This window comes from Ursus maritimus, unplaced genomic scaffold (genome assembly GCF_017311325.1).
Source record: "Ursus maritimus isolate PB19 unplaced genomic scaffold, ASM1731132v1 scaffold_9, whole genome shotgun sequence".
Taxonomy (NCBI): domain Eukaryota; kingdom Metazoa; phylum Chordata; class Mammalia; order Carnivora; family Ursidae; genus Ursus; species Ursus maritimus.
In genome coordinates, this window is record NW_024427107.1 from 1142194 (window position 1) to 1166014 (window position 23821).

The 23821-nt window shown below is 40.5% G+C and overlaps 1 protein-coding gene across 4 annotated transcripts in view; it reads left to right on the forward strand.

Moving 5' to 3' along the window:
• Positions 1 to 23128, forward strand: part of MCM4 (minichromosome maintenance complex component 4) — a 33931-nt gene extending 10803 nt beyond the window's left edge. For all 4 annotated transcript variants that reach the window (XM_040626072.1, XM_008706668.2, XM_040626073.1 and 1 more), the window contains 8 exons: positions 14032 to 14152; positions 16483 to 16742; positions 17212 to 17577; positions 18015 to 18142; positions 19168 to 19375; positions 20608 to 20836; positions 21404 to 21537; positions 22390 to 23128. In XM_040626072.1, coding sequence (XP_040482006.1) covers positions 14032 to 14152; positions 16483 to 16742; positions 17212 to 17577; positions 18015 to 18142; positions 19168 to 19375; positions 20608 to 20836; positions 21404 to 21537; positions 22390 to 22482 — 1539 coding nt within the window. In that variant the 3' untranslated portion in view covers positions 22483 to 23128. The remainder of the gene's footprint in view (positions 1 to 14031; positions 14153 to 16482; positions 16743 to 17211; positions 17578 to 18014; positions 18143 to 19167; positions 19376 to 20607; positions 20837 to 21403; positions 21538 to 22389) is intronic.
• Positions 23129 to 23821: the final 693 nt, after the last annotated feature.

The following is a 23821-nucleotide window of genomic DNA, read 5'->3' on the forward strand; positions in this document are numbered from 1 at the left end:
GGCCACCTGCGCGAGCGCGTAAGTCCTTCCGTGAGTCGAGCCCGCCATGTTAACCTTCCTTCCCCTCTTCTGGCTTTTTCCCGCCACTGGTCTGTGCGCCTGGTTTCTGGCTCAGGCGCAGTCTTTAAGGTTCCAGATGGAGTAAGACGTGCGGACGGCATTTGCTCATGCTCGCCACTCTAGTGTGCAGATACTTTTTTTGTGAGGCAGAAGTGCGGGCCCTCGTTCCACCCTTTCCAACCTGTTTCTAGTTTTTAAGCATGTTCGTGCCCATTTGTCTCCGTTTTGTTTGGTTTGTATTTGTTCCACAGAGACTTAATGGAACCCGGAAGACTAAACATGAGAAATGATGGCCATCTTTTTCTTGTATGTCACAAGCTCGAAGTGAAGATGCCAGGTCGTCACCGTATCAGAGACGTAGAGGCGAAGATTCTACCTCTACAGGAGAGTTACAGCCTATGCCGACCTCACCTGGAGCTGACCTGCAGAGCCCTGCCCGCACAGGATACGTTATTTTCCAGCCCTGCTCAGATACATTCGTCAAGTGTGTTTTGGCGATCTAAGTTCTCTTGTGGTAGATGGTGCTTTAGCTGGTCAGATTTTGCTGGTTTGTTAACGGTAGTTGATGTACATGAGCTAGTATGTTCACCAAGAGTATAGAAATAGGTATATGTTAGGGCTTAGTGAACAGAGAAAAAAAGTTTTGGTGCTGTTTTACTAGAAGGTTTAATAGTTCTCAGAATCTTAACCTCCACAGGTTACAAGGAATATTATTTGCTTTTGTGCTTAGATGACTTATATCAACACAACACGCTGTAGTTTAGGATTTGATAGGCTACCAGAATTTTATTAGACTTTCAAATTTTGTTTTTTAGCAATTCCCTTGACTTTGAGTTAGTTCACCACTGACATATGGCACTCCCAGCTCTCGTGTAGAGGAACCCCAAGAAGTGGTGTTAGAGGCACACCTGTGGGGAGCAGAGGCCTGACCTGGGGTGCGAGCGCGGAAAGGCCTGCAGGTGGTTGCAGTCTGATGTGGTGAGTACACAGTACGGTCTTCTGATAGCGGCATTTCGAGAACATAAAATGGGTAATTCCCCATTAACTGGTTTTATCATACTTTTCTGTATAGCCAGCAACAGAAGATATAGTGGCAAGTGAGCAGTCTCTAGGCCAAAAACTTGTGATTTGGGGAACAGATGTAAATGTGGCAACATGCAAAAGAAAATTTTCAGGTGAGCTGTACCTTAATACTTTAGGATTCTGAAAATGCTGGGAGAAAAGGTTTATAAGTAATATCTAGTAGCCATAACACTTGGGTAGATTTTTAGGTGGCTTAAATTGTTGATGTTTTTAAAAGAAAAAATACTATTTGTCTCCAAATAGTGACATACTCATAATTTTTGCATATCGGTAGTTGTTATTCCTGAATGCATCAAACTTACTCTTTTTCTCTCCACATCAAGAGATTCCTTCAACGTTTTATTGACCCTCTGGCTAAAGAAGAAGAAAATATATGGCATAGATATTACTGAACCTCTGTACATGCACGACTTGGGGAGGTAATCAGATAGTCTTATAAAATCAAATTAATGCATTTTAAAGCAATCAGCTGAACATAACTTGTTTGTTTTCTAGATAAATTCATCGGGGAGGCAATTTTTAAATGTAAACTGTGAACACATAAAATCATTTGACAAAAATCTATACAGACAGCTCATCTGCTACCCACAGGTAAGATTTTGATTTTGACCTTGATGAATTATAGTAAATATCCAGAATACCTAAAGGGTTTTTGAATAGCAGAATTTCCTGGGTAACAGAGAGAATGTGCCTCCAGAGCAAAAAACTTAAGAAAATCACACTTCTCTCTTTAAAATGAACATTTTCTCGAGACTTCACATTTCAAAATTGGAAAGTGTATTATTGTCAATGGTAGATCATAGTCTAATTGGCAGGTTATTTCTTAATAGTATTTAAAATAATGTGAATCTTAAAATTGACAGCTGCTTGGGTTGGATGAAGTAAATTATCTTAAGTGAAAAAAAATTTTTTTTTAAGATTTATTTATTTACTTTAGAGAGAGTGCACACACGCAGGAGGTGAGGGGTGGCGGGAGGGGGATAGTCTTAAGCAGACTTCAGGCTCAGTGCAGAGCCCCAGTTGGGGCTGGATCTCTCATGACCCTGAGATCATGACCCTGAGATCATGACCCGAGCGGAGCGTAGAGTCAGACACGCTCAACCCGCCAAGCCACCCGAGGCATCCCTTAAACAAAAATATTTTATAAATAAATGCGTTATACTTTGTGTCATCCATAGCAGATTATGTTAATGTGTTGTAACCTTTTTTTTTTTTTAATTAATTTTTGGGGGGAGAGGAGAAAAGTCTTTTTGTTTTGTTTTGTTTTGGTTTTGTTTTTTATAATTCAGAAAGAGAATCTTAAGCAGGCTCAGACCCAGCACAGATCTCACAACCCTGAGATTATGCCCTGAGCCAAATCAGGAGTCTGGCGCTTAACCACTGAGCCAACCAGGCACCCTATAACCTTTTTCTTTTAAGCTTTATGTCAAATTTTATTATTGAAATAACAGCTATATTTATTCTAGTTGTAGGCTTTGGAGGCAAGCAGACTTGTTTTTATATCTTGATCTTGCAGTTTAATAGCTGTGTGACCTTGGTCAAGTTCCCTAACATGAAAGTATGAGTTCAAAAACTTTTTGTTACTAATTAAAAGCCTAAGATATGTCAGTACATTCTGATGGTTTCATATATATGATCACACTAAAACTAAATAAGAATATGCAGAGGTGAGAGAGCTCAGTCTCAATGTACCTAAAGTTTTTAAACAGCATGTTTGTGATTATATAGAGGTGGTAGTTAAGGATTATGCCAGATGAACTTGTTCTTATACTTTGCTAATATGAAATGCCTTATTTCTTGTATTTAATTCTAAGATGGAAGTATAACACAGCTTGACTTCTTTACATTCGTTTTTATAGGAAGTTATCCCAACCTTTGACATGGCTGTCAATGAGATCTTCTTTAGCTGTTACCCTGACTCAATCTTAGAACATCAGATTCATAGTAAGACCATTAAGCATTAAAGGCGAAGAATATGAGAACCTAAATCCAGAAGGTAATGTTTTTAATCGCGGAAAATACATAAAAATAAAATCTTATTTCACCAAGGAATTTTAAAAGAATTGGTTTATATAATAGTGGTGGTACTAGATTATAAATTGACTAAATATATGGCAGATTCATTTACAATACGCCTTTGAACCCACCCTACTTTCTTTTAACTTAACTGAAATTACATAAAAGATGTTGTAACTACTGAATTCTCTATCTTAAGGTGAACTTGACCAAATGTAATAATTTACAGTTACTAAGTAGGCACATTTTCAGAATCACTGCAGGAAACAAATACAAAATATCCCTGCCTAGACTTAAGAAAGGAATCTAGTTTGGGGAGCACCGGGTGGCTCAGTGAATTGAGCATCCGACTCTGATTGTGCTCAGTCATGATCTCAGGTCCGCACTCAGCAGGAAGTCTGCTTGAGATTCTCCCCTCAATTCAGAGGAAGAAGAATTGCCAGATGCTCAACTAATTTCAGAAGTTTTTAACTTTTATGTTGATTTTTGTAACTTAACTATGGAGGTTACTTTTAATAAAAGTAATAAGGATTGGTGGAGAGAGAAGAAAGGAAGATTTGTAAGTAGGTAGAAGGAGGACAAGACCAAGTGAAGAAGACCTTGTGAATAAGTACTGAAAGGCTGAGACAATCAACAAAGCCAGCTGTGGCTAACTACAGGCAAGGTTTTGTTGACTACAGTAACAGTGTAAGTTGTTTGGAACTAGCAGTGGGAATGAGTTGGGTAAAGTTTTCCTGTCGAGGAAAGTCCAAATTGAAGGAACCAGGAGCAAGAGGAAAATATTCTGTACAAGGGCTTTCTTATATAGATGGTAATGATTGGCTAAGTTATATAGTGCTTATTTCTGCCGAGGTACTGTTCTTATTAGGCTTAATGTATGCAGGTTTTTAATCTTCAAGTGTAAGGTAGGTGCCATTACTGCCATGTGTAGATGGGCACAGAGAGGCTAAGGGTGTCCCCAGGGTCACACAGGTACTCAGTCAGACCGTCTGGCTCTGGAGCCAATGCTTTTCGCATTATGAGACAGCAGGACTTCCACATGATACAGTGCATGAGGCAGAAGGCCATGGGGCAAAGGAGGCAAAAATGTAAAGCTTCAAATGCAAACCCAAAAGGTGGAGGGAAATAGCAGGTAGATGAGCAGGAAGGTGGTGGATACCTGTCGGACAGAAGACCCTGGGGCAGGAGGCCAGGGGTCCATCAGAGTTGAAAAGTAGGAAGACAACACAGGAAGGGGCATCTCAGGCCAGACCTGAGAGATACCCAGTTAAACATTCATGCTCTGGCCACAGCACCTACCTGTGACCCCAGCCATCCCCGGTACCTCTGCATCTTCCAGTAAGATTCTCCTGGGCTTGATGGCAGACCCAGACCTGCCCTGGCAGGAATATAGCTCAGGAAAGATACCACCTCTGGCTGGGCTGTGGGCAGTGGCTGATGGATAAGCTGACTTCTCTCCTAACTCCTTACAGACATCGACCAGCTCATTGCCATCAGTGGCATGGTAATCAGGACATCCCAGCTGATTCCGAAATGCAGGAGGCCTTCTTCCAGTGCCAAGTGTGTGCCCACACAGCCAGGGTGGAGATTGACCGTGGCCGCATGCTGAGCCCTCTGTTTGTGAGCGCTGCCATACCACCCCACAGCAGGCGCTGATCCACAACCGCTCTATGTTCTCTGACAAGCAGATGGTATGTGCCTTCTTGGGTGCCTGGGAGGCCTCCCTTTGACATGTTGGTGCTTAAGGCTTCAGCTTTGGGATGGGAATATTCCTTTTTATTGCCAGTGAGCATCGGATTATGATTATATATGCCACGTTCTCATGACCTGAAATACTTCATAATAAGAAAAACACATTCTTTCAATATTATCTTCCACTATTTGACATATTAAATTTAGTGTGAGGTTGCCTTCATGGCACAGTTGATTAACCGTCTGGTTTTCGCTCAGGTTGAGAGATCAAACCCCAGGTCCAGCTCTGTGCATAGCGCCGAGATCTGCTTGCACTTCTCTCTCTACCTCTGTCCTTCCCCACCCCTCCCTCTTCCCCTCTCTCTCTCTCTGTAAAATCTTTTTAGTTTTTTTTTTTTTATGAGAAGAGAGAGAGAGTGCAGCACGAGCAGGGGGAGAGGCAGAGGGAAGAGAGAGAATCAGGCTCCCCGCTGAGCAGGGAGCCCAATGTGAGACTCAATCCCAGGACCCTGGGCTCATGACCTGAGCTGAAGGCAGATGCTTAACCAACTGAGCCACCCAGGTGCCTAAAATAAATCTTAAAAAAAAAAAAAAAATTTAACATGAGATGTTTATATAGGAAATACTTAAGCTTGTAAAAATTTACTATGTCAGACAATATTTTATGCAACATTATAAGATCAATAAAAATTGGGGTGCCTGGCTGGCTAGTTGGTGATGTATACGACTCTTGATCTCAGAGTTGTAAGGTTTTTGTTTTGTTTTGTTTTGTTTAAATATGTTTTCTTTTATAAAGCAATATACTTTATATAAAGTATAGAAAATGCAAAAACATGATAAAAATTAAACATATTTATTGTACATATTCTTTTAAAACAAAGGTGGACATGATGTATATATTGGGGTTTTCTTTTTTTTTTTTTTTATTTTAAGTTTTTTATTATGTTAGTCACGATACAGTACATACCCGGTTTCTGATGAAGTTCGATGATTCATTAGTTGCATATAAAACCCAGTCACCATGCAATATGTGCCCTCCCTTATTACCCATTTTCCTCCACCCCCTGCCCTCTGAAGGCCTAGTTTGTTTCTCAGAGTCCATAGTCTCTCATGCTTCATTCCCTCTTCTGATTACCCCCCTTTCTTTATCCCTTTCTTCCCCTACCAATCTTCCTAGCTCCTATGTTCCATAGATGAGAGAAATCATGATAATTGTCTTTCTCTGCTTGACTTATTTCACTTAGCATTATCTCCTCCAATGCCGTCCATGTTGCAGCAAATGTTGAGAAATCGTTCTTTCTGATAGCTGAGTAATATTCCATTGTATATATGAACCACATCTTCTTAGTCCAGTCATCTGCTGAAGGGCATCTCAGTTCCTTCCACGATTTAGCTATTGTGGACAATGCTGCTCAACATTGGGCATATCCCTTCTCTTCACTATGTCTGTATCTTTGGGGTAAACACAGTAGTGCAAAAGGCTGGATCATAGGGTAGCTCAATTTTTAACTTTTAAGGGACCTCCACACTGTTTTCCAGAGTGGCTGTACCAACTTGCATTCCCACCAACAATGTAGGAGGGACCCCCTTTCTCCACATCCTCTCCAACAATTGTTGTTTCTTGCCTTGTCTATTTTTGCCATTCTAACTGGTGTAAGGTGTTATCTCAGTGTGGTTTTGATTTGAATTTCCCTGATGGCTAATGATTTTGAACATTTTCATGTTCTGTTAGCCATTTGTATGTCTTCATTGGAAAAGTGTCTGTTCATATCTTCTGCCCATTTTATGATTTGTTTATCTGTTTCTCGCGTATTGAGTTTGAGAGTTCTTTGTAGATCTTGGATACCATTCTTTTATCTGTAGCATCATTTGCAAGTATATTCTCCCATTCAGTGGCTGCCTCTTAGTTTTTGACTGTTTCCTTGGCTGTGCAGAAGCTATCTATCTTGATGAATTCCCACAAGTTCATTTTATCTTTTGTCTCTCTTGCCTTTGGAGATGTGTCATGAAAAAGCGTTGTTGGGCCAGTGTCCTAGAGGTAGCTGCCATGTTCTCTATGATTTTGATGGATTCCTGTCTCACATCGAGGTCTTTCATCCATTTGGAGTTTATCGTTGTGTATGGTGTGAGAGAGTGGTCAGGTTTCATTTTTGCATGTAGCTGTCAATTTTCCCAGCACCATTTATTGAAGAGACTGTCTTTTCCACCGGATGTTTTCCTGCTTTATCAAAGATTAGTTGCCCAAAGAGCCGAGGGGTCCATTTCTGGGTTGTCTGTTCTGTTCCATTGGTCTATGTGTCTGTTTTTGTGCCAGTACCATGCTTTCTTTGGCTGTCACAGCTTTGTAGTACAGCGAAATCCAGCATTGTGATGCCCCCAGCTTTGTTTTTCCTTTCAACAATTCCTTGGTGATTCGGGTCATTTCTGGTTCCATACAAATTGGACTATTTGTTCCAGTTCTTTGAAAAATGTCATCGGTATTTTGATGGATAGCGTTGAAAGTGTACACTAGCTGGGTAGCATGGACATTTTAACTATTTTAATTCTTTCGATCCATGAGCATGGAATATTTTCCATCTTTTTGTGTCTTCTTCAATGTCTTTCAAGAGTGATTTATAGTTTTGTAGAATAGAATCCTTTACGCCTTTGGTTAAGTTAATTCCAAGGTAGCATGTGGTTTTTGGTGCTATTGTAAATGGGATGGATTTCCTAATTTCTCTTTCTTCAGTCTCATTGTTCGTGTAGAAATGCCACTGATTTCTGACCACTGATTTTGTATCTGCCACATTACTGAATTGCTCTATAACTTCTAATAGTTTGGGAGTGGATTCTTTTGGGTTTTCCATATAAGTATCATGTCATCTGGTAAGAGAGCATTTTGACGACTTCTTTCCCGATTTGGATACCTTTTTATCCCTTTTTGTTGTCTGATTGCTATTGCAAGGACTTTTAGTACCATGTTGAATAATAGTGGCGAGTGGGCATCCTTGTCGATGTTCCTGATCTTAAGGGAAAGGCTTTCAGCTTTTCCCCATTGAGAATGATATATGCTGTAGGCTTTTCATAGATGGTTTTTATGAGATTAAGGAATGTACCCTCTATGCCTACACTCTGAAGGGTTTTAATCAGGAAAGGATGCTGTATTTTGTCAAATGCTTTTTCTGCAACTATTGAGAGAATCATATGATTTTTGAATTTTTCTTTCTGGATAAAATCTACAACACTGATAGATTTGCAAATGTTGAACCACGCTTGCATCCCAGGGATGAATCCCACTTGGTCATGATGCATAATCCTTTTAATGTACTGTTGGATTCTATTAGCCAGGATCTTATTGAGGATTTTGGTGTCCATATTCCTTAGGGAAATCGGTCTGTAATTCTCCTTTTTGACGGGGTCTTTGCCTGGTTTGGGGATCAAGGTAATATTGGCCTCAGAATGAGTTTGGTAGCTTTCCTTCTGTTTGTATTTTTTGAAATAGCTTTAGGAGAATAGGTATTATTTCTTCTTTGAATGTTTGGTAGAATTCCCCGGGAAAACCGGCCGGGCCTGGAGTTTGTTATTTGGAAGGTTGTTTATCACTGACTCAATCTCTTCATAATTAATTGGCCTGTTTAAGAAAATCAATTTCTTCCTGTTTCAGTCTTGGTAGTTTATAGGTTTCCAGGAAGGCCTCCATGTCTTCCAGATTGCTTAATTTATTGGCATAAAGCTGTTAAAAGTTTCTAATAATCCTTCCAGTTTCATTGGTGTTGGTTGTGACCTCTCCCTTTTCATTCATAATTTTATTAATTTGACTCCTTTCTCTATTCTTTTAGGTAAGTTTTGCCAGTGGTCTGTCAATTTTATTAATTCTCTCAAAGAACCAGTTTCTAGTTCTGTTGATCTGCTCTACTCTGCTCCTGGTTTCTAATTCATTGATTTTTTTTTTTTTAAGATTTTATTTATTTATTCGACAGAGATAGAGACAGCCAGCGAGAGAGGGAACACAAGCAGGGGGAGTGGGAGAGGAAGAAGCAGGCTCTTAGCGGAGGAGCCTGATGTGGGGCTCGATCCCATAACGCCGGGATCACGCCCTGAGCCGAAGGCAGACGCTTAACCGCTGTGCCACCCAGGCGCCCCTAATTCATTGATTTCTGCTCTAGTCTTGGTCAACTGCTTCCTCGTGTGTGGATTAGGCCTGTCCCTCTGTTGCTGTTCCAGCTTCTTGAGGTGAGAATATAAAAACTGCATTTTAGATTTTTCTATTCTTTTGAGTGAGGCTTGGATGGCTATGTATTTCCCCCTTCGGACTGCCTTTGCAGTATCCCATAGGTTTTGGACTATTGTGTTTTCATTCTCGTTGGTCTCCGTAAGTTGTTTAAATTGATTTTTGATTTCCTGGTTTATCGAATCATTCCTGAGCAGGATGGTTCTTAGTCTCCAAGTGTTTGAGTTTCTTCCAAATTTTTCCTTGTGGTTGAGTTCCAATTTCAGAGCGTTGTGGTCTGAGAATATGCAGGGTATAATTTCAGTCTTTGGTATCGGTTGAGACCTGTTTTGTGTCCCAGACATGGTCTATTCTTGGAAATGTTCCATGGGCATTAGAATAGAATGAGTATTCTTTGGTTCTGGGGTGTAGTGTTCTGTATATATCTATGAGGTCCAACTTCGTCGACTATGGCATTGCAAACTTTGTTTCTTTGCTGATTTCTTGCTTAGGTGATCTGTCTATTGCTGATAGTGGAGCATTGAGGTCTCCAACTATTAGTGTGTTTTTATCTCTATGTCTCTTTACTGTAGATAAGAGTTGGCTTGTGTATCTTGCTGCTCCCCTGTTGGGGGCATATATATTTATAATTGTCATATGCACTTGTTGGATGCATCCTTTAAGAATAATATAGTGCCCTTCTGTGTCTCTTACTATAGTCTTTAGTTTAAAATCCAATCTGTCTGATATGAGAATTGCTACCCCAGCTTTCTTTTGAGATCCATTGGCGTGAAAGATGGTATTCCATCCCTTTACTTTCAGTCTGAATGTATCTTTGGGTTCGAAATGAGTCTCTTGTAGACAGCAAATGGATGGGTCATGTCTTTTTATCCAATCTGCAACCCTGTGATGTTTATGGGAGCATTTAGGCCATTTACATTGAGACCAATTATTGAGAGATATGATTTTAATGATGCCATGTTGCCAGTAAAGTCTTTGTTTCTATCGATTGTGACTTTCTGTTCTGTATCACTCTTGGGGCCTTTTACCTCTATAGAACCCCCCTTAATATCTCCTGTAGGGCTGGTCTCGTGGTTACGAAATTGGTCAATGACTGGCGATTCTGGAAGGTCTTTATTTCTCCATCAATTCTGAATGACAGCCTTGCTGGATAAAGGATCCTTGGCTGCATGTTCTTCTCTGAAAGAGCTTTAAAAATGCCCCCCACCCAACCCTTTCTCTCATTCCAGGTCTGTGTAGACAGGTCTGACGTAATTCTGATACCTTTGCCTTGGTACGTGAGAAATTTCTTTAACCTGACTGCTTTCAATACTGTATCCTTGGATCTAATATTTGCGAGTTGCACTACGACGTGACAGTTTGTCATGGTTGAGCTTGGGAGGGGTCCTCTCTGCCTCTTGGGCACGAATGTTTGTTTCCCGTGCTAGATTAGGGAAGTTTTCAGCTACAATTTGTTCAAATATCTCTTCTAGACCTCTGTTTTTCTCCACCCCCTCGGGGATGCCGATGGTTCTGACATTGGAACGTTTCATTGAGTCAGTAATCTCCCGTAACCTACATTCCTGAGCGTGGATTTTTTTGAGTCCAGATTCTGTTCTAGCTTTCTCTTCTACTAACCCATCCTCCAATTCGCTGATACGTTCTTCTGCCTCATTCACCCTGGCCCTCAGAGCCTCTAGTTTTGATGGCATTTGGCTCATAGAATTTTTAATTTCTGCCAGATTCGCTCTCATGTCCACCCTTAGAGATTCTTTATTCTCATTAACATTTTCGTTAATACTTTTTTCAAGTCTACACATCATGTTGACCATTGTTACTCTGAATTCCATTTCTGATAATTTGGTTATATCCATATCCATTAGTTCTGTGGCAGAGGCCACAGACTCATTGTCTTTTCTTTGCTGGGGGTGATTTCTCCTTCTTGTCATTCTGATGAGGAGAGGTTGCGGGGTTGTCCAGAGCCCAAATTATTGACCGGGACCCAGGCTGTGTGCCCTTGTTTTATAGGGATCTTAGGGATGTGGGCTTCTTGATTTTTCAGCCTGCCTTCTGGGGGAGGGGCCTGCTGCGCCGATACTCAGGCAACCCTGTTTGGATAGAGTCTCCATGTGCCCTGCAGGGGGGATGGGGATGGTCCCTGGTGGTTTGCTGTGCCTCTTCTGATAGAGCAGCAGTGGCTGAATCTCAGCCTGTCTCAGAACAGAGGGGATCACGGCCCGTTCTCCACTGATGTTCTGACCACTTTAACTCTGTTTCTGTTGGTGCTGCTCAACCCTGCATCATCCTGGGATGTGCGCCCCATACCTGGCGTCCCAGCCCTCACTTCCAGGGCCGGCACGTCTCTGTTCTTTGTGTTTCTAACACTGCCAGTGCCCCCGTGCCCTCCCGGTGCTCCCGGTCTCAGTCTGGTTCCAGTGAGCACACCGGAGCTCTGGTTTTCAGTCTGGTCTTGCACGTTCCCTGGCTTACGGTCTCAGTCTGTTTTCTCACGGGTGCCGGTCAGCGAGTCCGCCGCTCCCCCGTGCAAGTGGCTGCTGCTTCCTGGCGCCCGAACGTGGCGGCTCCCTCTCCCTTCTGTTTATTTTCCGATATCTGTGCGCGGTTTCACGGCTCCCCGCTTCGTACCTCAATACTCAGCGCTGGAGATGTTCATTTGTAGAGATCCAGATGTATATTCCTGCGTCTCAGGCTGATTCTGTGGATGTTCAGGCTGGTCTGGTACCTATCCAACTCAACTCAGGGGACCCGCTAAAAACCGGGTCCCCTACTCCTCCGCCATCGTAACTCCCCTCTCTCAGAGTTGTAAGTTTGAGCTCCACATTGGGTGTAAAGATTACTTAAAAATAAAATATTTTGAAAAAATATTGGTAAAAAATACTTGGTTAAATTTTGTCATTTTGCAGCTGTTCCCCTGGTACAGAAAGAGTTGACAATTTTTCTAAAGTTTTTCTCACACATTTTGTCGTAAAGGAAGTTTGGCTTTGCGTCTTTAATGAAATTTTTTTTAAAGATTTTTTTTACTTTAGAGAGAGAGCTTGAGCGCAGGGAGGGACAGATGGGGAGGGAGAGGAAGAAAGTATGAAGCAGACTCCACACTGAGTACAGAGCCCCCCACAGAGCTCAATCTCACAGCTGCGAGATCATGACCTAAGCCGAAACCAAGTTGGCTGCTTAACCGACTGAGCCACCTAGGCACCCCTTTAATAATGAAAATGTTAAGATGAAGTTATTAAAACAACATATAAGTAAATGGGAAAAGTCAAAATCATTTATTTGCTGTTATTATAATGGTGTCAAAGTAGGCAGGCGCAGGGACAAGGACTGTTAAGTTTCTTTTATTTTGTTACAATGTTTAAACAACTTTTTAAAATTTAGAATATGTTCAAAATACTGCAAAGTTAATTTCCCATATGGGGAGTCAATAAGAAAAATACTAGCAAATGTGAAAAACTGTTGAACATTTTTACTAACCAAAGAACTGAAAATTAAATATAGATACAAATTTTCATCTAATATTAGTACCAATTATTAGAGCAAATGTAATCAACTCATGCCAACGTGCTGCTGAGAGCGATAGATAAAAATGTGGATTCGTGCTCCCAAGGAGCTTATAGTGTAATACTCTTTTTTAAAATGCTTCAAAGACTCCCATACTGACCTGAAATAAAACTTAGTATCCTAGAGTAACCTCCACACTACCTGGCCCAACATCACCGTAACACACCTGTGTACCCACAGACCTCACTGATGGTGTCTCAACTATTACCTTATACAGCGTTCCTCAGCCAAGCACAGGTTTGCCTCAGGATCTTTGTACTTGCTGTTCTTACCATTCAGAACACATGGCTTCCTCCATAACATCCTTAGACCTCTGCCTAGAGACTGCTTGATCTGAGAAAGGCCTTCCCTAACCTTGCGTTATGAAAAGTATCTCCCCCACTGCCCATGCTTCTTACTCTTTTTTTCTTCTGTCCATTACATTTGTCACTGTCGCTTGTGTGTTTGTGTATTGTCTCTCCTCACTCCACTCTGAGGGAAGACTTCATTCACTGTGGAGTCCCCGATACCTAGAACCAGGGTCCAGCACGTCAGGGGCTCAGCATAGATGAGTAGTCAGGCCAAGTGTTTATGAGGTGCATATAGTGACTAGGAGAGATGCACAAAAGTGCTTAACCATGAACCTGAAAAGTGTGTACTTCTCCACCCAGGAAATCTACTGGAAGTAACTGCTAAAAATATAATTAGAAATTTAGACAAACATATATACGAAGAAATATCCACTACAACCTTGAAATGGTGAAAAACAGTCAGATAAATCACTGGCCGCTCCCCGCAGATAGGAGAATTTGTAAATAAATAATATCCTTACAAATGTATGTTCGTGTCACATTAAAGGTATAAAACAAAAAAAATGTTAGCTATCTGGAGATAAAAACGAAGAATGGTGTTTTATTTTTTTTTAAGATTTTATTTATTTGAGAGAGAGAGAACACAAATACAAGCAGGGGGAAGCCGAGGGAGAAGCAAGCTCCCCACTGAGCAGGGAGCCCAATGCAGGGCTCAGTCCCAGAATCCGGGGAACATGACCTGAGCCAAAGGCAGATACTAAACCGACTGAGCCACCCAGTGCCCCAAGAATGGTGTTTTAAAAATAAATGTGGTGGGGCTCTTGGGTAGCTCAGTTGAGTGTGGGACTCACGATTTTGGCTCAGGATGTAAGATCGAGCCCTGCAACTGGTTCTGCAGTCAGCTGGGAATCTTTTTCTCCCTCTTCCTCATTCCCTCCCCGACTCGGGAACACACACGTGTACATGTGCTCTCTCTCTAAAATAAATAAATGAAATCTTTTTAATAAAATAAAAATGTGGTAAACATCAAAAATAGTTATCTCTAAGTGGTACAATGACTGGCAGTTTTGCCTAAATTATGCTTATGATTTCCCGAGTTTTCTGTTTCCACTGCTCTTTCAGATCAAACTTCAAGAGTCTCCTGAGGATATGCCTGCAGGGCAGACGCCTCACACTGTCATCCTTTTTGCTCACAATGATCTTGTTGACAAGGTTCAGCCTGGAGACAGAGTGAACGTTACAGGTAAGAATGTAGACTGTATTAATGAGATAGGTATGTCTTGCTTTTTTTTTTTTTTGGTATCTTTTAATTAGTCCTTTGGCTTGGTCATGCATTCATTGGCATGAGGCTTGGTCCTGCCTGTATAATGCTTTAATCACTTTTTTACCTAGCAGGGTGGAACCTTTCAATCCGCTGTCCTTGCAGTTGCTTGCTCTTTACTGTCTCAGTGTTCCAGAGCTGTTAGTGTATTTTGACCTGATAGCATTGGTGTCTTGAGGAAACAGCTCAGACAAGGCTAGTATTGGTAAGATTGGAGTTATACCAGCAGCTCCAGGAAGCAGCACTCACCAATTCTGGAATTTTAAATAATTTGCTGCTTACTTCCCAAATGTATAGCCAAGGGTTAACATTTACTCATTATAGAGAAGAAGTGGGTCAGAGCACCTTGCTTCCATACAGGAGTTACATTATGGTATTTTTAGAGGAAGTAGAGATTCAGAAACTTGCAAGTGACTGTAGCTGAGGTTCTGTGGTAATCTTGGACACGAGGTTCCTCCTCTCCTCTGGCCAGGAAAGTGCTCATTCCACTGTATACCATGTGAATATGCCAGTCTTTCTCTTAATGCTTCAGAGCAGCATGAGCACCTGGTTTCTCAAGGAGGAATGTTTGTGTGCACAGTAGGTACGGTTCATTGAGGTCAAGGTGGGGACTGAGTCCAGGGAGTGGCCTTGGCTCTTGGTGTAGCCCACTGGTTGTGTTCAGTGAGTTAGACTTCTCATCCTGTGTCCCCCCAGTATGAAGCTCAACAGTTGCCCATAGCAATCTTAAGTTATAAAAGCACTTGTAGTCCATTAACAATGTGAAAGAACGTGTCATTAGTGAAGGTGTGCAATCCTTGTTCTGCCACCCTACTGGGCTGAAACTTTGATAAAGTGTTTAATCTGCTGTTTTAATATCCTCAACTGCCAAGTGGAATTAATGTGATGATACAGGTGAACGTATTGGCGGGGGGGGGGCCTGTGGACAGCGCAATATAGGTGTAAAATAAGTATTGATGTTGTTCTGTGATGATGAATCATTGCAAGCACCAGTAAAGATAACTAGACCACTTTAATAGTCATCCATCCCTAATCCAGCTTGCTATGAAGGTTTTGTACGCTCAGAATGTTACATATAAACTGGTTTTTATGTTTTGAAAAAGAATGACATTGACCTGTTAAATCAGCAAAAGGATTGGTGATCTATGGTGAGTTGCTAAGAAGCCTGTAATAGAGCAGATGCTTATTCCTCAGAAAGTGGCAAGGAATTGGATTGTCCCAGAGTCCAGGCCTTCTAGATTGAAAGTCAAAAAAGATAACCATTACAAATTATGTCAGTTTGGGAAACTCTTCTTGGAGAACAAAGGAGTTGGTATGGTTGAAGGGCTGATCATTTATTTCTTCTACTGTTCTTACATTGTATTCTTTAGGAAGCACGCTAGGGCATGGCCATTCACCTAGAAACACTTCTTATTATTAACAACATGTAATAATTTTTCCTTTACCATATCTTTTTTGTTTTTTAAAGATTTTATTTATTTGACAGAGAGAGACACAGCGAGAGAGGGAATACAAGCAGGGGGGAGTGGGAGAGGGAGAAGCAGGCTTCCCACTGAGCAGGGAGCCCGATGCGGGGCTTGATCCCAGGACCCCAGGATCATGATCTGAGCCGAAGGCAGACGCTTAACGAGTGAGCCACCCAGGCGCCCCTCCTTTACCATATCTTTACCTTTGACCCAGTAGACTGTCTTGTCTGTGAAATAATTTTTTAATAATTTTTTAAAGATTTTATTTGAATAATTTTTAAAAGAGCTTTTAGGAGTTCCTTTCCAAATTTTTGGTACAGGATTTTAGTACTTTGTTGTAGTCAAATAATTAATACTAAGCAGATTCTGTACATTCAGCTTAAGAGAAATGAAAATACTATTTCAAAATACTATTTATTGAACACAGCTGTAAGCCAGCATTGTGCTAAAAGCAAAGTAATTTCATTTAAATCTCGGAATGATTATATGCAGTATGATTATACTCAGGTCCCCAAGGTCATAGAGCTAATGGATGGTCACAGATAAACACAGTTTTAGGTCTGCTTTTTTCAAAAACCTGTGTTCTTCCCAACGTGCCTTGCCCCCTTTAGCAGGGAGCTTTGCAGTATAGGCCTGAGTCCTTGACTCTAGGAGGGCCATGAAGGCAGTGTGCTCAAAGCTCACCTCCCCTGCCAGCCCTCAGATCTCTTAAGTGCTGCCTGCTGTCTGCTAGTTTATGAGACATTTAGGGGAAGGTAAAAGCATGTCTCTTGGTTGTGCCCTCAGGCATCTATAGAGCTGTTCCTATTCGAGTGAACTCAAGAGTGAGTAATGTGAAGTCTGTCTACAAAACCCACATTGATGTCATTCACTATCGGAAAACTGATGCAAAACGTCTGCATGGACTTGATGAAGAAGCAGAGCAGAAACTTTTTTCAGAGAAGCGTGTGGAATTGCTTAAGGAACTTTCTAGAAAGCCAGACATTTATGAGAGACTGGCTTCAGCCTTGGCTCCAAGCATTTATGAACATGAAGATATAAAGAAGGTAACAGTGGACTTTTAACTTTGATCAGGATTTATAGTTCTTTGAGATCAAAAAGCATGAACATTCCCCCCCCCAGCCCCATACTGTCACCACCCCTCCACCCTGCTCCTAAAGGATACGAACTGTTGCCTGTTCCACAGAGCAAGGTGCTCACCATCTAACTTGGTTATTGGTTGACAAAAATCCCAGCATCATTGTTCATTTCCTCATATCTACATTGAGCTTACATGTTTCTAAACATAACAAAAGCCAGATGGAGTCAGAGTAGGGATTTACATGGCCACCATTCTGGCACAGTGATATGTGCTTCTATATAAGTTGGTTAATGATAACTTAAAGCACTGTTGTATTTATATCTTCCCTTAATTTAATTATAATTTTTTATTCATAGGATAAGAAAATACCTCTAACATTTAAACTAGATCTCAGTTACTCTGTAATAAGTGAATGTTTAAACATGTTTGTTTAGGGAATCTTGCTTCAGCTCTTTGGTGGAACAAGAAAGGATTTTAGTCACACAGGAAGAGGCAAATTTCGTGCTGAGATCAACATCCTGTTGTGTGGTGACCCTGGGACTAGCAAGTCCCAGCTGCTGCAGTATGTGTACAACCTGGTCCCCAGGGGCCAGTACACGTCCGGGAAAGGCTCCAGTGCAGTCGGCCTCACTGCGTATGTGATGAAAGACCCCGAGACAAGGCAGCTTGTCTTGCAGACTGGTGCTCTTGTCCTGAGTGACAATGGTATCTGCTGTATTGATGAGTTTGACAAGATGAATGAAAGTACAAGATCAGTACTACATGAAGTCATGGAACAGCAGACTCTTTCTATTGCAAAGGTGAGGCCCATTCTCTATGTGTAAACACGGGCACACTTAGGAATCTAGCATCTATATTCACCTTGGTTCTAACTTGGTAAACTCATGAATGCTTTTCCTATTAGGTTTCAGCTAAATGTCTTTGAATATTTCCTCTTTCATCTTGTTGCTATACTAACCCACTAATATTTCATAGAACTTGAGTTTGTCCTCAGTGTCATGCAGGGGGTTTCTGAGAAGAATGTGGTTAATATACATTTGTCTAAAATACGATTGTTGGCATGAATCTGAGGATGGCATTGTCCCAGATAAATCTGTTGATATCACCCTTCCAAGGTGATGTGTGTGGTTCTTGGTGACAGTGAATATATGGCAAAGGGCATGCCAGGTGAAGATAGCTCACGCTGTTCCTGCCAGCATCAGGGTGAAGCTTCTAACTACGCTGTTTTCTCTGATAGGCTGGGATTATTTGCCAGCTCAATGCCCGCACGTCTATCCTGGCAGCAGCAAATCCTATTGAGTCTCAGTGGAATCCTAAAAAAACTACCATTGAAAATATCCAGCTACCTCACACATTATTATCAAGGTATGAGAACATAAAGAAGATGCTCTTACTTTGCTCATTTGTAGAATTTTCAGGGTGAGATAAAAGGAAATAATAAACTTCAACAACTGCTAGCATCATAAGCTCTTCACTCTAATGCAAAGTTTTCTAATATGGGTGGTCAGGGTTTCATGACAAGGATTGTGTTTCTCTACTCAGCTGTGGGTAGCACCTTAACATTTATTCATTCTTTGAAACTGTTACAACATTTCACCTTGATCCTTTTCAGAAGCCCATCACTCATTGCCTCATCTCAATCTTAAAGTCGTTAAAGAATATCATCAAAGTACAGAAAGCTTCACATGACAGATAAGCTTCTGAAAATTAAATTTGTTTAAGTGGAGTTGTGTAATCCAGTTTTTCTCAACCCCACTGCTACAAATATTGATTTCATTAATGGATTGTAATAGTATTTCATAAATGGATTTTAGATTTTAATTATTCAACTTTTTTCCAAAGTTGTGTTTTTTGTTTTTTTTTCCAAAACAGTTGAATGCTTTTTCCTTTAAATCTTCTAATCTTCAAAATTACAATAACATTTCCCTTGGAGGAATCTTATTTCTTTGACTCAGCTGTTTGGTGACCAGCCATTTCCTGGGCAGACCTAAGAAGAGTGGGTGCCTGCTGGAGCCAGAATAGGGAGAAAGGGATTGATCTGAAGATCACCAGACAACTGGACAACAGACTGCTAATTCTCCCTTGGCAGCCCTGACTACACACACGTTCACTGTACATGCCCAGGAGCAATTTTTTTTTTTTAAGATTAATTTGAGAGAGAAAGCGCTGGGAGGAGAGGGGATACCGGGGCGGGGGGGGACTCTCCAACTGACTCCCCACTGAGTGTGGACCCCAATGCAGTCATGACATCATGACCCTGAGCCAAAACCAAGAGTCAGAGGCTTAACCAGCTGAGCGACCCAGGAGCCCCAAGAGCAATGTTTAAGTTACATATGTGAGTATGTTGATGTCCCAAGCAGGAAAACAATGTTTTTACAATATTTTCTCAGGTTTGATTTGATATTCCTCATGCTGGACCCTCAGGACGAAACCTATGATAGGCGTCTGGCCCACCACCTCGTCGCTTTGTACTACCAGAGCGAGGAGCAAATGGAGGAGGAGTTCATGGACATGGCAGTGCTGAAGGACTACATTGCTTACGCCCACAGCATGGTCATGCCTCGTCTGAGCCAGGAAGCCAGCCAGGCTCTCATTGAGGTAACACACATCTGTGTTTAAGCCCAGAAAAATGTTTTTGTTGAGCCTATAGCATTAATGTAACTAGCTGACTGTCTCCCTTAAAAAGGTAATTTTGTTAATAACCTACTATTTCCTATAACTACATTTTCCTCCTGTGTTGCAAAATTGACTATTCCAAGGGTAAAAAGGGGGAAAAGATTTCTTTTATATATGTCATATAAACTTTTTATAATTAAGTATTTGTAAGCACAGTGAATTTAAGATCTGAATACGTGAGTTGAAATAGAAGTTAGGCAGGGCACCTGGGTGGCTCAGGCGTTGGGCGTCTGCTTTCGGCTCAGGGCGTGATCCCACAGTCCTGGGATTGAGCCCCGCATCGGGCTTCTCCGCTGGGAGCCTGCTTCCTCCTCTCCCACTCCCCCTGCTTGTGTTCCTTCTCTCACTGGCTGTCTTTCACTCTTCAAATAAATAAATAAAATCTTAAAAAAAAAAAAAAAGAAATAGAAGTTACACTGCTTTGTAACTTTGTAACTCTGGAGAAGTCATCTAATTTCTCTGAGCTTCCACTTGCTGGTTTCTAAAAAGTAAAATGAATTGTGAGTACTTGATGTTCACTTTTCAGTATCCTTTCACATGGAGAGCAGTGCATAATGACACATTCAGTTATTCAAATGTTATATTAGGAAGATTCCTGGTGCTGTTATGGGCTTTACATCCTAATTAAGCCCCTAAAAATACTCAAAGTTATAGATGATGTGTAATTTTTCATTTGTATCATATACTTGAGAGTTGCTTAAAAAAAAATAATAATGTTATATATATGTGAGTTTAATACAACTCAGCTTTGTAACATTATTCCAGTAATCTTTGCATACCTCACTCATTAAATGAACCCTCAGCCGGGGAGTAAACTAGAATTGGTGCCTGAGCTTTTTCAGACAGGCACCCTGATAGTCCTCTGCTGTAATGGTGGCCTGCCGTTTACCCCAATCCACCGTGTCCCCCTGAGTGCTGGCCTCACACACCTCATGCCTGCTCCCATTCTTCACTCTTCATAGCCACATCAGATACTGCCATCTTGTGAGCTTAAGGCACAAGGCTAGATCTGACTTTTAATTCCCCTCAGTACTGTACCTGGCAGCTGGTATTTAATAGAATCCTAACTGTTCAGAGTTCAGCCACAAAACTAAAGCGTTGTTATAAGGAGTTTTGGGTTTTGTTTTGGTTTTTTTTTTTCCTGTCTACACTAGGCTTATGTAGACATGAGGAAGATTGGTAGCAGCCGAGGAATGGTTTCTGCATATCCTCGACAGCTGGAGTCATTAATTCGATTAGCAGAAGCCCATGCTAAAGTACGATTCTCAAACAAAGTTGAAGCAGTTGATGTTGAAGAAGCAAAACGCCTCCATCGGGAAGCCCTAAAGCAGTCTGCCACTGACCCCCGAACTGGCATTGTGGACATATCTATTCTAACTACAGGTCTGTTATTTGCATTGAACATAAGAGCACATGAGAATTTTTTAATATATATGTATACACTTAATGTATAAGTGATTTGTATTTAATATTTCAGCTAACAAATTATTTGAAATGGCAGAGGTTCTTGACCTTTTTCAGATCAGAGCCTCTTTGAGAATCTGTTAAAAGTTGAGAAAAATATGCCTAGCACACTTGACACACACACACAGGGTTGTATCTAATTTCACAGTACTCTTCTGCTGTCTAGGCACCTGTGTTAGTCCACTTTAAAGAAGTAATTCATTTCTTAATGAGCACTGACTGCTTGCTATAAAGATTATGTGGACTGTGTTTCAGTGGAAACTAGCAGTTACTGGCTTATAGAAAATTGGAAACACCAGAGAATTCAGAACTCAAAATTTTGAATATATTTTCGCATTCAGCCACTGTCCCCTAACCTTTTTTGTGGCAACACTACTAAAGAAATATTTATGGAAATTTGAAATATTTCACTTCCTTGTAGCAGAAATATTTTCATTAGTTTTTTTTTCTTTTTCTTTTTTTTTTTTTTCATTTCTTTTAAATCAGGAATGAGTGCCACGTCTCGTAAACGGAAAGAAGAGTTAGCTGAAGCATTGAAAAAACTTATTTTATCTAAGGGCAAAACACCAGCTCTAAAATATCAGCAACTTTTTGAAGATATCCGGGGACAGTCTGACATAGTAAGTGTTTATAAGTATTATCTGCTTAATAGAGTTTTTGTTTTTTACCTTAGTACTTATAAGGTTTTTTTTTTAATCTTTTTCTTTCCTTTAAGTATTAAATGTAGGTCTGGATTAAAAAAAAAGTAAAATCACCCATAAACCCAAGAAATAATCACAAAATTTTGTTGTATTCCTTTAATAGTTTTTGTATGTGTATAGGTGCACATGTGGTCTTTTCTTTGAAAAATGAACATAGTCAATTAGAGTTACACTGTTTTATAACTTGCTTTTTCTTTGGTTTTTAATTAAAATATGCCATTAACATCACCTGTGATGGTAAGTAGGCTTACCATTATTTATAATGACTGCGTAAGATCCCTTTGCATGCCTATTCCATCATTTACTTAACCGATTGTTGGACATTTAGGATGTTTGCAGTTTTTTCCTATTATAGTGTTAAACATGCATGTTAGCCATGTATCTTAATTTAATGATGAAATGATCAGGTTCCCTTTTGTAAATAAAGTTGGGTTGCCCAGTGAAAAGAACTCCAGGGTCCAAGTCTAGCCATTTGCCTTCTTTCATAACGCCTCTTCACTTGGATATTTCCTGCGGCTGCATTAACACTACAGGGGCAGAGTTGAATATTTCTACAGACCATATGGGTAGATGTCAAGCCTGTCTATTTACCTGATATCAGACCCTCTACAGGAAATGGTTGCCCCTCCTGAGTTAGAACCTAAGGAATGTATGTATACAGCCACCAAAAAGGAAAGAGACTGGTGATTCTTAACATTGAAATCATTGTGTATCTAACAGGTAAGGGAGTACTTGACATATAAAATAATTGTTTTCATCTCTTCCCCAAAGGCTATTACCAAAGATATGTTTGAAGAAGCCCTGCGTGCCTTGGCTGATGATGACTTCTTAACAGTAACTGGCAAAACTGTCCGCTTGCTCTGAAGCTCTAGTGAGCAGTGCCGTGGGTGTTGTACTGTGTGCATATGTGTACAGCACAGGGGCCAATCAGCTGCCGCTGTTGCTGTCAGTGGAAATAGATTCTTAAAGTCATCATTTGGTTCCATAAAAATTTTCTAACCTGGGTTCAGTTTTCACAGTAAAGTGTGTTTTCCACTTGTTTAACATTTTAAGTGAAAATACTGTGCCAATTTACAATTTACAGTAGAGGTTATTTTTTTTTAAGTGCCATTATTTTAGCACCAGGGCATTTAATCTGTATTGCCATATATATATATGTATCTATGTATGTATGTGTGTATGTGTCAGGATGTGAGGGGTTTTTTGGAGATTGCAGTCTGGGTCATGGGTTGTGGTTTTTGTGCTGGACTTTCTAAAGGCAGTCATCCATATGCTTGAAGTTTTTGTAATATGAGATAAAACCTAGCCAGGGTATATCATTCAGTGTGAGATAATGAAGGACCAGAGCATTTCTCCCTCTTAAAACTCTCAAGTGTAATTCCTTCTAGAGGCTTGTTCTCATGCCTCCCATAAGATTAAAAAAATGGGTGGTTGGAAATGATTAGGTTCTAGGTTAACTTCTATTTTATCCTATTATGTAAACTTTTTCCTAAATAAATGATTGAATAAGTAATACTTGGTTGTCTGGTATTATTTTTCATGAAGAGAAAAAGCTTTAATAAACACTATATTCATGGACATTCATGATGGTAGTAAGTACTTTAGAACGCACAAAAGAAGTTCACTATAATAAGTTCTAATTTATTTCAATCCTAGCAGGCACTATCCTTTTTTTTTTTTTTTAAGACGTTATTTATCAGAGAGAGAGCATAAGCAAGGGGGAGCAGCAGGCGGAGGGAGAAGCAGGTTCCCTACTGAGCAAGTAGCCCAATGTGGGACTGACTCAATCCCAGGACCCTGGAATCATGACGTGAGCCGAAGGCAGACACTTAACCAACTGAGCCACCCAGGAGTCCCATAGCAGGCGTTATTCTTATAAAACCACCATAGGCTGGAATTTTATACAGAAATAAGACTATAATAAATAATCCCTGAAACTCTGAAGTTAGTGTATGAGTTAGCCCTTTTTTTTTATAAGTTTTTTATAATTTTATAATTTAGGATCAACATTCATTAATCTAGTATCCATAGGAAATGATAGGACTAACTTAATGATTAAATAACATTAAATGTTAACATTGGAATGATATTTAGAGGCTTTTTTTCCCTAAGATTTTATTTATTTATTTTAGAGCATATGCGAATGAGGGGGAGGGGTAGAGGGAGAGGCAGAGAATCTCAAGCAGACTCCACACTGAGTGCT